Raw genomic sequence first — 15,397 nt, 5'->3', positions numbered from 1 at the left:
AGAGAAGAAGAAACGTGTTTCTCTTCCACTGGTCTTCCAACATGGCGCCGTCCAGGAAGCTGAGACGCGTGGTGAACTCACAGCCGGGTTTTCTGAAATTAAAGTCCACTTCGGGCGACGCCGGTTTGCCCAGTAACCGGAGAAAACGTCTGAACAAGAATAAAAAGAAGAGCTGGAACAAACACAGTGACATAAATGACGTAGACGAGTATTTACAGGACATCAGACACCAGGAGAGGACCACGGGGTGAGTTGTTGGCTAACCTAGATATATTGTGAGGAACGACGAACTGTGTGGTACCTTAACACTTTACGTGAAACTACAACTTTTAAAATAAATGTCCACTTTTCAAATTATCTCATGTGACGGACATTTAGTGGATGTTTTCTGTCATTGGCTCGTTATACGTCGTCGTCTCTCCAACATACGGGTCTCTACCTCCACGTTGCCTGTAGTTAAACAACGGTTGTTTTTTTGTCCCAAAAAGTGTAGTTATTGTCGCAAAGTTTATTGAACTAGAGCTAAACCTGTGAACAAGTGCCATATGCACATGTTTTACATGATTTCCTCAATTGGTGAAATTCATTTTGAGTAAAAAATAATTTAAAGGAAAAATATTTGCTGACTTTATTGTCAACATCCATAATGTGACGTGATTTTTAAAAAAAAATGTATTTCAGGGGTCTGCTGTCTGAGAAGTCGGATGAGAGTTTGTTCTTTTTGGATGCTGGACCACCAAAGAAAGTTCCACAGTTAGGTAATTATACATTTACACTAAAGAGAATAAATGTCCATGGGCCTGACATTGGGTCATGCGTTACCCAGAGTTGAAGCTGACCAGTCTGACACTTTTTTGTTGTTGTTGTGGTGTGTGTGTTTTTACATGTGTTCAATTTGTATTTCCCTGTGAAGTAGCGCAACCCGTCGAAGAGGAGAAGACAGGGAGAAGGAAGGCGTCGCGTCCTCTGAGGATAGACCTGATCCTGCAGCATGACTCCCTCGTTCCACCACCTAAAGAGTAAATATCTATCACAGCTTTCTGCATTTTAGTCATGTATTATATACACAAACTGACTTGGGGTAAGAAGTCTGTTAGTAAAGGATCATGTTGGAGCAACTTCATATCTTTTGAATGCAGATTTCTTTCTTTTCTTAAAAAAGGTGAAATAAAAAAATCAGCCTTGCATTTGTTTATTTTAATGTTTGAGGGCTGTATGTGTCCTGTGATGATCTCATCCTTGCGCTCCCAGTATTTCCTTCATGGGAATGTGAAGTCAACACAAAGGAGCTCAGGAAACTGTTGTGTAAATAGTGTCCTGGGATCTGAGGATATAAAATAATGAAGCACATCTTCAAATACGCGACATCGAGTCACACAGGCTTGGTTTCACGTGGATTCTCCATCATGTTACCCGTGTCACCATCTCTCATGTCTCCTGCCTCCCTCTTCCAGCGTACTGGCCTACCAGCGACCTAATGCCAAGAAACTCCGTCGCATCGCTCAGAAAGGCGAAAAGCTGGCGGCCAGAGGCGTCGTGACGAAGAGGCAGAAACGGATGCTGTACACACCGCAAGTCAAGGGGACGGCCAAGAAGGCAGAGACGGAGGCCAACAACAACCCGAAAAGAGAATTCTACGACATATGGGAACACGATGGTGAGTTATGTGTGTGAGTTGTGTGTGTGTGCATGCATCCAGTGATGATCACATCCTTGCGCTCCCAGTATTTCCTTCATGGGAATGTGAAGACCAACATAGAGCTCTGGTGGCTGTTGTGTGAACGGTCATCTGGGATCTGAGGATGCTCACAAAGAAGTAAAGAGTTTCAGATTCAAATGTGAAAAGGGGATGAATAGAATCTTACTCATATACAATTATTGTATTAATAAGAACATGTTAAAGTGTGCAAAGCTATGTGCATCTATTACAAGTGAGTTTTAAATGCCAAATCTTTCTGGTGGTAGTATTAACCGAACAATGGATCATAGATTTGCAGCCACGTCAATTGAGGGTGTGGACTTCTGCAGCTGTTTTATCTGTCAAGACCTGATAATCTGTCAATTAAATGATCATATTTCAAACCAATTTCTCTTTTTTAATTTTAGCCAAAAATGCATCTGACTCCTGGTATCTTCAACAGACGGGAAAGAGCCGTGTGAAGGTGAGAACTAACGTTTGTTTTTGTGACTTAAAAAGGTGCAACGTCTGTAAACGGCAAGCTGATATTTCATATTGAATGCATGTTTTATTAAATGACTAATGTGGCTGCATCCTTGTTTTGCCAAAGCGTCCAGAGCGGTTGAATGAGAAGCCGTCAGTGGTTCCTGCGGTGGAGGTGATCGCTGCAGGAGGATCCTACAACCCAGATTTCTTCTCCCATCAGGTAAGTCTGAACTCTACAGCGTGCAGACTTACACAAGCAGTTAATGTATGCACGTTATTAAAGTGACCAAAAGCTTGTTGGTGTGTTTTTATCTTGTTGTAATGACCCTCCTCCCTCGCTCCAACTCAGGCCTTGCTGCAGGTTGCCCACGATGTGGAGGTCAAGAAAAAAAAGGAGGAAGACAAAATAGTGAAACGGCTGGCTGTCAACAAAGAACACTACCCAACAGAGGTACAGAGGACGGCTCCAGCTCAACCATCGTCAGTTTATGAACTTTATTTAGACGTTTAGATGTTCTGATTTGATCTAACGTGCGCGTGTTTGTTTGCGGCAGGAGACCATCTTCCAAGAGGAAGTGGAAGGCCTTGTGGAAGAGGAGAATGAAGACGACGACGATGCAAATGAGGAAGAGGGTGGGGCAGTCGGAAACATCGTGGTGGCAGCGAAGAAGACGGAGAAACAGAGGAGGAAAGAGAGGGTGGAAAAAATAAAGGTGCTGCAAACAATTTAAACTTACTTCACGAATGTCTGAGATCAGAAGTTTTTACGACACAAGTAATGACACTATTTTATTGGTCTCATTTTGCAGTAAGCCGGCATGCTTTTCTGACCCACAATTCTCTGCGCAATAATTATTTATAAGCAAAGGGGCTAAAGTTCAAGATGGGTAGTTAAAATAAAGAACTTGGTCCCAATTGACTGCATGCAACAGTTTGTACTGTTTAAGGGGCTGCACTATGTATTAAAAGCATGCAATTTAGAAAGCAGTCAGTAGCCATATTGTCATTGCGCCTTCTGACAATCCACCTTATCGTTTCTCTTCCCTTCTCCGTCCCAGGAGCAACGGCGATTCGCCAACAGAGAGAAGACTGACAAGCAGCAGCAGCTCTTCCAGCTGCGCTCCATAAAGTCCTCCATCAAGCAGCTGGAGCAGGACGCCGAGGCCAATCACGAAAAACGCAAGGCAGACCAGGAGGCCCAGAAAGCTCTACCCAGACGTCTCGGCAAACTCAAGTACACAACTCTTGTGCTCTTATTTCATGTGTTAAAGGGCCACTCTGGGATTTTAAGGGTTGCAGTTTCATGAAGTCGAGGAACTCACAAGACGGATTATTTAAAAGAAATGGTCAAACTCGATTGCGCAGAGTCTAAGCGATCCTAGCTTTTATAATGCAACTCTCTTGCACACTTTAAGACATTCACTGCGTCATAAACGCACACTTTTGTACAGACGCCAAATGGTTGCTGTTTAAAAATATTGAGCCTGCAGGTGTGAACTCCTCCATAAGCGCCACTAGAGGTCATCGTACTACGACCCATGGAGACTGGAGTGATTTCTGTGTGTAGTTTGTGTGTGCATGCGTCCAGTGATGATCACATCCTTGCGCTCCCAGTATTTCCTTCATGGGAATGTGAAGACCAACATGGAGCTCTGGTGGCCGTTGTGTGAACGGTCATCTGGGATCTGAGGATGCTCACAAAGAAGTAAAGAGTTTAAGATTCAAATGTGAAAAGGGGATGAATAGATTACTTGTTGTATCAATAAGATACATGATGTACCGGTGTGAAACATACATTTTTTTTATTGTCATAATACAACATAATGCATACTTTAAGACCTTCCCTGCCTCTAAAATGGCCACTTTTTTCAGATGCCAAAAACTTCCAGTTTAAAAATGTTCAGTCTCAAGATCAAATTTAAGAAAACCCTCGGTCCACAAGAACCCAACTCCAGGTGTGAACTCGCCACTAGAGGTCGTCACATGACAGGCTGAACTTACTGTAGACGTGGTTCAAGTAATCTGATCAGAGCCCAAAACTAATTGAAGTTTCTTGTTCCTCTGGTTTTAAATGTCAAAATGATGCAACTTTGTGAGGAAAAAGTTGCATCATGAGTTTGCATATCAGTTTTTATTTAAAGTGTTTTATCAGCAAACTAAATATATTCTGGTATCAATGCTGAATGACAAGAGACCTCTGATGATCCCTCTGAAACCGGTTGTCACCATGCGGGTCCTTTTTTTTAAATTTATTTTTGCAGATTCGAGGCTCAGGACATGGAGGTCCAGCTCAGCGACGAGCTCGCCGGCTCCCTGCGACAGCTCAAGGTACGTCACCCGTTTGTTTGCTCGTCCACTGTGACCTCCGCCAGCGAGGACGCGCCGCTCTTTATCTGTAATGAGTTTTTGGTTCATTTTTAGCGGCTCGCCGTTATCTTCAGCACCCTGTATTGTCTTATTTTAAGCCTTATCCTAGTCTTTAATACTGCGACGACCCACTTTTCCCCCCACAGCGGTCATTACAGTTTCATGTGGAAAATTCCTCTTTTATCTCCCGTCATTACGTCTGCGAATAATACTTTTTTTTTTTTTTAAATCGGCCTTTTGCGGCATGAATGGGATTTTATAATTTGGTTGGGAATTGGGGCGCCGAGTCAGAAGTGTCACATTTTTGTCTCACGTGGATTTTGTGTCGTCCCTCCTCTGCAACGCCGGCGCGCTGCAGCCAGAGGGCAGCGTCCTCAAGGACCGCTTCAAGAGTCTGCAGAAGAGGAACCTGATCGAACCAAGAGACCGAGCCAAGTAAGGAGACCGCCGCCTCGCTCTTACGTAAACGCCTCCTCCAAGGCCGGATTCATACAGATGTGTATTGGTTGTAATACCGTGCCTTTCCCCCCCTCCGCGTCTCCCCCGCCTCTTAGGTTCAAGAGGAGACTGAAGGTGAAGTACCAGGAGAAGAGGGCTTTCAGAGAGATCACTTAAGGCCGACCCCAGAAGGAGCCAAACGCCAGAAGCCGGGGAGCATTTTAAGGACACAAAGCGCATCGTAATGGAAACCGTGTACATACAACTGAATGACAAAAACAACGAGACTGAAATGAAAACGGATGTTTCCTGTTCTGGTGCAAGTTTGATATTTCATATTTGTCTGTGTGTTATGTAATATAAACTCTTATCGGGAAAAGTTTTTTTTCGGAGGGTTTTATAGTTTTGGGCTGAGGCCGAGTGTCACTGTGTCAATGCGCCGCTCGTACGCGAGTAGAGACTTAATGTCAGAGGTCAGCAGGGATGTCGGGTCAGGTTTTAGGATTAACGCAACTCAGTTATATTGATTTGTCTCGAAAAATATCAGAAAGCCCCATAAATTTGGCTCAGAGGGTTTAACAGTCTGCAAAGATTACGACGTCCTCTGTCCTTGAACCCTCGCGTCAGAAAGAGGAAAAACACTTTTATGGGGGTATAAAACACATGTCATGTGTACAAGTACTCCATAGGCGACACATGAACGGATACATATGAGTAATGGATCTCGTAGCACCAATAATTGCAGTATTGTGGACTAATAACCCACAAAGGTGTTCAGATTTAAATATAGACAGTTTTTGGTGCATCAAAACTTACATCTTACGGTATTTGCTCTAGTTTCTGTGCATCTTCTTTAGTTTCCCAGTAATTATAAAGTGAAAAGACGACAAATTTCTAAAACAAATGCTCATTTTGAAACTATAATTAGATTACTTCATTAAGTGGAGTTTAATGGAAGTAGATTAATGATTTTTTTTCCTTCATTATCTTCGATGTAGAACCGGACAGATTGGCTTGAGGAAGTTGGCATGTGATAATTGATTCTACCCCGCTGGCTTAAAACCATAATTGCCTTTAGTGTCCTGCTGGTGTGAACACACACACACACACACACACTTGCACACACACTTACGGGGTGTCTGGAGCTAAGCCAAAGCTTCTTATCCGTTAATCAGTGTGAAATTGTAATCTTTTACCTGAAGCCCCCTCACACACTTGGCCGCCTCCCTCTGTCGGTTCCCCTCCTTCAACCGTTTCCATAAGACCAAACGCAGCGACCCCTCGACCGCCTCCCTTTCAGCGGCTTATCAATGTTGCCATGCCAACGTCCCGCGGACGAATCAACCTGCGGTCTCGTGAAGCCGCGGTTCGTCCCGAAGGAGCCGCCGCCATTACCTTTCTACTTCGAGGATTTAGCGCGGGGCGGCGAGCAGATGACTCCTCTACACACACTGAAATATTAAACTATTGTGTTGAATCTCCTGGACTCATAGTCACTGAAAGACCCGGCTTTAATGAGGAGGCCTTGAATAAAATGTTTATTTTGTTGTCAGTTTTAACATCAATGCGCCTTCTTATGTCTCGACTGACATGAAGACGACTTCTCTGGATCGACATCGATTCCTCGTCTTCATCTTTAGCTTTATGAGTAAATCTGTGGGACAAAAGATGAAGCAACAGCCTTTCTGTCAACTTTGTAGCTGACAACATTCTCACGATGACAATGCAAACGGATACCAAGTTTTTGATCCTCTGTATGACTGAATATTCAAGGGGATGGAGTTGGTTTTTAGATATTGGGTCATAAGTGATCGTATATCTTGAGCTGATGACTAAATATAAAGACCAAATTTCACATTTCATCCAGAGGAAACATGAACGTTTGCACCAACATTTTCCCTCTATGAGCACAAGAATCAGCTTCCTCACCACCAGGCATCGTGGTTCATCCTCTGGGGACCAGGCATGTCTCATGGGAGGACTGAACATTCAGGAATAATACAGGTGTGATGTGTTTTTAACGGTTTAGAGGAACATTTGAGTGGTTTCCTGTCGGTGGATTGCAGCCAGATTGTTTTTTCTCCCTTTTTCTTTACTCTCGTGTGCGACGCGGTGCTGCCAGATTGTCTTGGCACGGGGTGGGACAGATTACGTGTGTGTGGTTGCTCCTTACCTCCTTAAGAATAGATTACTACTTCTCTGTTCTGGGGATCCGGGAGTGACAAGAGGAAGCCACCGAAACACTCAACGGCTTGTAGTGGAGTATTGTCATGTGATCATCTGGATTGTTTGCTGCAAAGTGACACAAAACATTCAATATTAACGCTAATAATGTCCCATATGTCCTCTCCTTTTAGCTTAACTACCATTATAAAAGCAGCAATAGGGGATAAATCCAGTAGAGAACTGCAGAGTCAAGGGATATGAGAAATAAAGGAAGCTTTTATTTTTTTGGTGACGTTTTGCTCCTTAAGTGTTTGCTGATATTCATAAATATATACAATGTTGATCCCTAAATGACAAGAATCCCAATACTTTTGGAAGCTTTACCTCCTTTTCCAAGAATATATAATGTAATATATGTGGAGTAGGACTAAAACAGTCCAGTGGAAAGGCTCCGTTGGTGATATTGAGAACATAAGCAAGCAAGACTTAACATAAATATCTAAAAGTTGTTAAAATCAAATCGAGTATCAAACCGTCGACAGCTGACCGGATGTCAGCAGCGTTTCAACAAACGTCTTCGGGGAAGATTACCGACTCTTTTTGGCTTTAATTGGAATTCCCAAATATATCTGAATCCAACTGGACTTGTAATCAGTCTGTAGATCCTCAAGTGGAACCAGCACTGACCCCAAAAGACCCACTTGCATGATTACTGCGCGCGCGTGTGTGTGTGTGTGTGTGTGTGTGTGTGTGTGTGTGTGTGTGTGTGTGAGTGAGAGAGAGAGCGAGAGAGATGGAAATGGAATTAGTGACATTCATCAAGATTTAGAGTAATTTGGTCGATGGGTTGGATGCACTCTCTCTCTCTCTCACACACACACACACTCTCACACACACACACAGACCCTTTGCATGGCACTGGCTTTAATGTTTGGATGTGTGTGTGTGTGTGTTTGTGTGTAAAGATGCACTCAAATGATATAAAAACATAGATGGAAGACCCACAGTCGTGTGTGTGGTGGAGCAGTGAGAGATGAAGAGGAGGAAGAGGAGGGGGTATAAACACAGTGATGGAGAGTGAGTGAGAGGGGTGGGGGGGAGGAGGAGGAGCAGCAGTGAGATGATTCCTCTCTAATCCTCTAGACACACGCTCGGTCTGGCTGCTACTGGCTCAGAGAGAGAGAGAGAGGGGGAGAGAGAGAGAGGCAGGTGGAGGGCGCAAACGGAGAGAGAGAGAGAGAGAGAGACAGAGAGAGAGAGAGAGAGAAACCAAGTGGGGAAAACAAGATGAAGGGAAGGGAGAAGAGGAGAGCTGCCTCTCGTAAAGCACGCTGACAGAAAACACCGAGAAAGAGAGAGAGAGAGAGAGAGAGGAAGGGACGAGGAGGACCGGAGAAGCCAACGAGTCTCGCACGGAGACGGAGGAAGAGGAGGAAGAGTGCGACGCTTCAGTCCAGCGCTGCCTGAACCAAACCAGGAGAGGAGCGCAACAGAGAGGAGGAAAGAAGGGAAACAATAGCTGGAAAGAGAGGACCGACAGGAGGGGAGGAGGAGGAAGAGGAGGAGAGACATGAAGAGGATGGAGGAGCGGAGCGCGAGCGGCGGCGCAGAGCCGCGGTTCCTCCGGCGCGCGTGAGCGCGTGGACCTGGAGCTGCTCCCAAGTTACTACGAGATGCTGTCAGAGTGTGTGAGGGCGGAGTGATGGGCGGCGCGGCGCAGTAGGTGCGAGGCTCCGTGTGTGTGTGTGTGTGTGTGTGTGTGTGTGTGTGTGCGCGTGTGTGTGTGCGCGTGTGTGGGTGTGTGTGTGTGTGTGTGTGTGCCGGACCAGGTCTGCGCGTGAGAACACATATGACGGACCCGCTGTTTTAGGAAGTAAATGGGGGGGTGGGGGTGTGGGTGGGGGCGGGGCTTCGGGGTGCACCCGCAGGGGAAGCAGGATGGAGAGTGTCACATGTTTACAAAAAAAAACAACCCTCTCAGGTGCATTTAGGGGCGCGCGAATGAACTGAGCGCGTGGAAAAGTTGCTTCTTTTTTTTTTTTTTTGCAACTCGTGTCGACCCAACAAGTGGATTTGAAGACTCAACAAACTCTACGGGACTCTTAGCGGGTGCACTTGCCCCTCCAAGCCCCAAACACTCCACCACCCACCTCCACCCCTCTTCCTGACCCGTTCCCAGTGGACGCCCCCGGACTCCCGCCGTCATGGGGGAGTGGACCATCCTGGAGCGCCTCCTGGAGGCCGCCGTGCAGCAGCACTCGACTATGATCGGAAGGTGAGTTCTCTCCACAGTGTGTGACTGCTTGTCGTGTGTGTGTGCATTCATCCACACACAGGATGCCAGTGCATGAAGAATATGACCCCCTTTCTTCCTTCCTTCCTTCCTTCCCTCCTTCCCTCCTCGCTCTGCAGTCCTTTAATCCCTCTGAGGACTCAGAGGCTTTTGGACGGGCAGAGGATCCAGCGTTCATTCATGTTCCACTGCTGATGCTCTCTCTCTCTCTCTCTCTCTCTCTCTCTCTCTCTCTCTCTCTCTCTCTCTCTCTCTCTCTCTCTCTCTCTCTCTCTCTCTCTCTCTCCATCAAGTCCAAACTCAGTTGCTGTTACACAAGCGTGCACCCCCCCTCCTCTATTCTCTCTCATCTTCAAGTATGAAGTCATTCCTAAAAAAAAAAAAGGAGAAGCCACGTCTGCAGGGTCACGGCTGTTAGGATGTTTACATCATGTTTGCATCTTCCCGCCTTTTTTTGGGCCCCATCAGCTCCGTGCACGGGCACTCGTATTAATCTCCACTTGCACTATCTGCACTTTCTAGGCCGCTGTTTACTATTTTTTGTCTTTTATATGTATCTTTTGTCCATGCATGTGCAAATGTTCATGGCCATTAAAGCTGATTCTGACCTGGAGGACGCACACGCGTGGGTTTTAAGGGTTTTCCTGGGACACGTTGGGGAAAAACCTTTAGGTTCAGCGTGAGTTCATTGGAGAGCGTCTGAATTAGCAGTTTAAACCCCCCCCCACACACACACACACACACACTCCCGCCACCCCTGAAGCCGACTGACTCAGCCTGGGCCAGTGGTATACTCTTGAATTATTGAGTGAATAAATGTCAGCGCAGTTCACCAAGTAAGCGACGTGGAGAGAGACATGGCAGAGGATGAGTCGTCTCGTTGCGCTGACTCCATGAGTGTTGATGTTGCACAAACTGAAGTGATGATTTGGGAAGTTCTTGTTCTTTCGCTGGTCTAACGGTTTAATTGGAGTCGTGAGCTTTTGGTGTTAAATGCTGAACGGTTGGCTCAGCATCCCGCCCCTTTATCCACGAGACACTAGCAGTGACTACATAGAGGAGCAGTGGTGTCGCTCATCGGCCGGAGTCGTCATCCTCGGGCTGCAGGGTCCCGGGAGAGAGCGCGAAAAAAAAAGAGACAGAAAAGAGGAGGTTGAGAAATGAAATCCCCGAAGGAAATCGAGGAAAAGAGAGAGAGAGAGAGAGTTTGCAAAGTAGAGGCGCACACAGTGCAAGATGTGAGAGACTGGAAGCATGATGACGAGAGGATAGGGGGGGTTAGTCACAGACACATGGCCTCGGTCTCTGCAGGGCGTTGGGAGGAAGCCAAGAGGAATGTCTGGTCACGAGATGGTGCTGCGTGTCACGACCCGCGTGGGCATCAGGACGCCAGCGGGCAAAAAAAAGAAAGAAAACAACTCAGATCATGTCTTTTCGAGGAGAGGGAGCATCCCTGTGCGCTCTCTTATACTTTTGTTTTACGTCACTGTGTCAGTGAATCAGTGAACTGAGGTTGTGGGTTGCAGCGGTTGACGCACAATAGCGCTAACACATTTCTAGTTATTATAGTCGGTAGTTAACGTGTCAATCCTTATGAATTCAGTCCTCGTTGGTTTATAATTTCTATTCCAGCGAGAACAATGGACGTGTGCCTTTTGACTTCGAAGGTCTGGATTCCTTTTGTTGCACACGCGAGTGTCAGAATTGTGTGCATTGTTCCAGTAATTGGGAGTATAAACAATGGAGGAAAACTGTGCACCCCGGCATTCATAATATATTCAAATATTGCAACACTTTTCATCAGTGTTGGGCCACGAGATCAATCCTCATCTCGGAGATTGCCTTCATTCAAATCTCGGTTTTCCACGGCTGTAACCCGACACATCGACTAACCGTCCGGGGCCGGCGGTCCGTTCCTCGATGGAAGTCGTACAGACTTTGAAAAAGAGTGCGTTTGTGGTTTCCAAAGTGTACATTTGACACGTTTCCCGCCCGAAGACGTCGCAACGTCATCCAGTTGAAAGTCCCGCCAAAACTTGACGCAGACAAACCAACTTGTGAAGCTGCTTTGAGAGATTTAAACTATAAATATACTATATTATCTAGTGTGTTACGTCCAGGCCGTGCGGTGATGTTTCATATCTCGTTCCTCACCTTCCTCTGAGTGCGTGGTTTTGTTTGCTTTGCTAACAACAGGAGCTCCAAGTACAAACCTCGCTAATCGCTGCGTGGACAACAGTCGTGTCGATGACAGGATGCCAGGTCCAACAAAGAGGATGTTCTTCATGCTAATTATCTAAATGTCGTTAAAGGAAGCTCTCCTGATGGCTTTGTATTTGTAGTTGAACACTCTGTATCTGTGGTGTCGTGACAGCCCGTAACCTTAAAGTGCCCTTTTCTTTCTTTCTTTCTTTCTTTTTTTTACTGTAACTGGCTTTTTTACAGCTTTAAACTTTAAATCTGGGACATCACCGCTGCTGACATGAATATTTTTGTTGTTGCCATAAACTCACGTTAATACTCCCTCAATCCTCGAACCTATTGGTCTCTTGCTGCATGCGATCCCATTGGTCGGCGCAGGTGAGGAGGAAGCAGACGGGTCTCTGTCCCCGGGGCGTCGTGCGCCCTGCGGGGCCCGAGTGCATTCGTCATGAACATGAGTCACACGCACACACACACACACACACACGCACACACACACACACACACACACACACATTAGGGGAATATATCACTTGTTGCTCGTGTATAAGATCACAAACAGAGATCCCCTTCTACCGTCAGAGTGTGTGTGCGTGTGCATAAATAACCAGACTGTGTGTGAACCGTGAAGGTCTGTGTACCTTGTTGGGGGGGTTTCTGTCCCGTCTGCGAGTGTGTGTGTACTCACCTGCTGCCTGTGATTAATTCCTGCCATTACGGCCGGTGCGGTGCGAGCACATGGAGTCGGTCCGATCTGATGGACTGTTCTGCTCCACCTGACTACTGTCAACACACCTCCGGGCCCCCTCGAGTGGGAGCGGCCGTTGGCCAGAGTGTGACGGCTGAACCTGCAGGTGCGTCCTCCTCCTATCGACACCTGGATCTCCAGTAATGGATCTGGGGAAGTGGAGCCTGACAGAAGAGAGACAGAGCACCTGATGAGAGAGTCTTTAGGCGGGGTTTGCAGCCGCTGGAATGTCCATGGACGTAATTAGCAGTCCAAGTATTGATTCTGGCGATGCCTTTTCTATAAGAGGATGATACAAGTTAAAGGAGGATTCACAGCTCCTTTAACGTACAGCTGAGTGAGAACTATGAACTGGATCTCTCTCGCTCTCTCGCTCTCCAAGTGGCTCTTAAAATATCTTAATATCCAAAAAGCAGTTGACCCCCCTTTTTCCAGAACTTACATTTGGGGAAAAACTATCACTAAAACCCTTTCAGACCGTTCCCATTGACACAATACTATAGCAGTAATAGGTCCTGCTGGTCCTTAAAGCATTTTTTCTTCTGAAAGGGACTCATTAAATCCTAAGAGACTTCTATACAACCAGAGGAGTCGCCCCCTGGTGGTCAGGAGAGAGAATGCACGCTTTGCTTCCCACCACTGAGTTGTATGCACGAAAAAGCGCCAGAAATGCTTTGAAGCACTGCAGGAGCTTTTTATATATATATATATATATATATATATATATATATATATATATATATATATATATATATATATACAGTCCTTGCAGCTGTGGTTCACCACGGTGTTCTTGTATCTCAGCATGCCTTTTGCCCGTGCACTTCACATGTGCACTTCACATGTGCACTTCACATGTGCACTTGACAGGAGTGTGTGTAGGTGTGTTTGTGATAAGCTCTGCTCCTCTTGACTCGCTCAGCGGGACTCCTCAGCTCGGGTCAAATGAGCGTTGCCACTCGTTACCCATCAGCTCGTCTCACGCCTGTGTGTGTGTGTGTGTGTGTGTGTGTGTGTGTGCTTGTGCCACACGCACTCTTTCAGCCCAGCACACGCAGCCTATATCCATATTCCTTAAGCAGTGTGTGTCTGTGTGTTTGTCGACGGGTTACAGCTCCGTCGCCGCATGACCTTTGGATCATCGTGCCTTTTTTTTCTCTCTCGGCGCTGCCCCCCCCCCCCCTCCTACCCTCGCCCCCCTCGCCGAACGCTCGCAGACGCCCACGGAGGTGATGGATGATTTTGTTTGTGCAAAGTGAGGCTTATCTGGCGTGCTATATGTTACTGTGGAGAGGAAAGCGAGAAAGGGGGCCGTGCGTGATATCGCAGCAGAATCCCCAGAGAGGGTGTCGGAAAAAAAGACGCCTACAGGAGGCCGAGCGAGACCTCTGACATCCATTCGTCCCCTCCGTGTCTCTGCTTTCACACATGCAACGACCCACCGGGAGGCCGGCGGCTGCGAGAAACCGAGTGATTAAAATGACCTCTCGTATTCCACGGGGAGGCCGCGAATGGCGAGGAAGATGCACGGCACTGCTGCTGCGTCTCAGAATTGTATATTTGTACAAAATGCACAGCGTCCCTCAAGCTGATAAAAGCTGATTTTTTTATTTGGTGCCACGATCGCAGCGTCAAAGACGAGATGGTTGGAGTTCATGTCAGCACTGATGGTGATGGTGGGATTGATCTACTCCCAGCTGTGCTGCTGGAGAGATACATAGACACACTGGATATGAGCCCGGCAGCCTTTTCATGACTGGAGTACTACAAGCGGCCTCCATAGGGACCGCCGGGGATGCAGAGTTGTAGCTGGGGGGAGGGGGGGGGGGGGGGAGAGCGCAAGCGCATGTAATTATGCAGCTTCTGTTCTCATTTCTTTCTGCTTACACCTCATATACATACGCTCCTTCCCTCTCCAATCGCCTCCCTGTTTCCTTCAGCTGGCGTATTCCCTTCTTTCTTGATCCTCATCCGCGAAGGTCACCGGGTGACGTGGTGTCATCCACTCTTATTGGATGTTTATGTGTGTGTGGTCATCAGCCACTCGGTGGAGATAAGCCTGCATCCTCATCCCGCGTTAACGGAGCAGAAAGACAATAATACGGATGACGATAGAGAAGAGAGAGAGAGGGATGAATGGATAAAGATAGAGAGATTAGGGCACAGGCGGAGGGGTCCGAGTTCAGACAGGTTTCACCTTGAAGGGCCTCGGGGAGAAAGCGTCTCTGGTGACTCAGCGAGGCTTACAGGTTTAGTGTTATCACCTCGCTGGAGGACAGAGCAGGTCAGCATCGGACCTGGAGGGGAAGTTTAACCCGGACGTTACCTCACGCGCACAAACACGCCAGAGCAACCATGAAAAACAAAATAAACAACAACATCTGAGCCAGTCCTTTAGTCCTTGAGTCATTTAGTTCTTTAGTGTGTGCTCATGTCATCAATATAGAATTGAAAGTGACCCTTGAAGAGATAGTGGGAAAAGCGGGAATCGATTATTTCAGTTTTTTGTGTTTTTTTTAACCTTTATTTAACCAGGTAAAATCAAAAGAACCAATTCTCATTTGCAAGGATGACCTGGCCAAGAGGCAGCGTCACAGTATATATATATATATATATATATATATATATATATATATATATATATATATATATATATATATATATATATATATATATATATATATATATATATATATATATATATATACACATTAATTTAATTAATTTAATATATATTAATTAATTTAATATAAAGGCAGTAGCACAGTATATATATATATATATATATATATATATATATATATATATATATATATATATATATATATATATACTGTGCTACTGCCTTTATATTAAATTAATTAATACATATTAAATTAATAAATATATTAAATATATTAAATTAAATATATTAAATTAATAAATTAAATTAATATATATTAATATTAATATTAATATTAATATATATATATATATATATATATATATATATATATATATATATACTGTGCTACAGTAT

At 45.6% G+C, this 15,397-nt stretch overlaps 2 protein-coding genes across 3 annotated transcripts in view; both read left to right on the top strand.

Moving 5' to 3' along the window:
- Positions 1–20: 20 nt before the first annotated feature.
- On the top strand, positions 21–7,384 carry nop53 (NOP53 ribosome biogenesis factor). 2 transcript variants are annotated; one of them, XM_068585832.1, is made up of 12 exons: positions 21–247; positions 682–758; positions 914–1,019; positions 1,455–1,657; positions 2,107–2,162; positions 2,289–2,384; positions 2,514–2,615; positions 2,719–2,877; positions 3,223–3,398; positions 4,426–4,492; positions 4,890–4,966; positions 5,086–6,584. In XM_068585832.1, exons 1-12 carry the CDS (start codon positions 42–44, stop codon positions 5,144–5,146), a joined length of 1,386 nt encoding a protein of 461 aa, XP_068441933.1. In that variant the 5' UTR covers positions 21–41; the 3' UTR covers positions 5,147–6,584. The 2 variants fall into 2 exon arrangements, with proteins under 2 accessions (XP_068441933.1, XP_068441932.1); XM_068585831.1 differs by having other exon boundaries at positions 37–247; positions 917–1,019; positions 5,086–7,384.
- A 920-nt stretch (positions 7,385–8,304) lies between these two features.
- The window catches only part of LOC137790576 (gap junction delta-2 protein), a 28,665-nt gene continuing 21,572 nt past the window's right edge, over positions 8,305–15,397 (top strand). Inside the window, exon 1 of the mRNA XM_068584950.1 lies at positions 8,305–9,410. Coding sequence (XP_068441051.1) covers positions 9,340–9,410 — 71 coding nt within the window. The 5' untranslated portion in view covers positions 8,305–9,339. The remainder of the gene's footprint in view (positions 9,411–15,397) is intronic.

This window comes from Clinocottus analis, unplaced genomic scaffold, assembly GCF_023055335.1.
Source record: "Clinocottus analis isolate CAN_PGR_092001 unplaced genomic scaffold, fCliAna1.0.p SCAF_2, whole genome shotgun sequence".
Taxonomy (NCBI): Eukaryota; Metazoa; Chordata; class Actinopteri; order Perciformes; family Cottidae; genus Clinocottus; species Clinocottus analis.
Note: the sequence above shows the minus strand (reverse complement) of the source record. Positions and strands in the feature narration are given on the sequence as shown.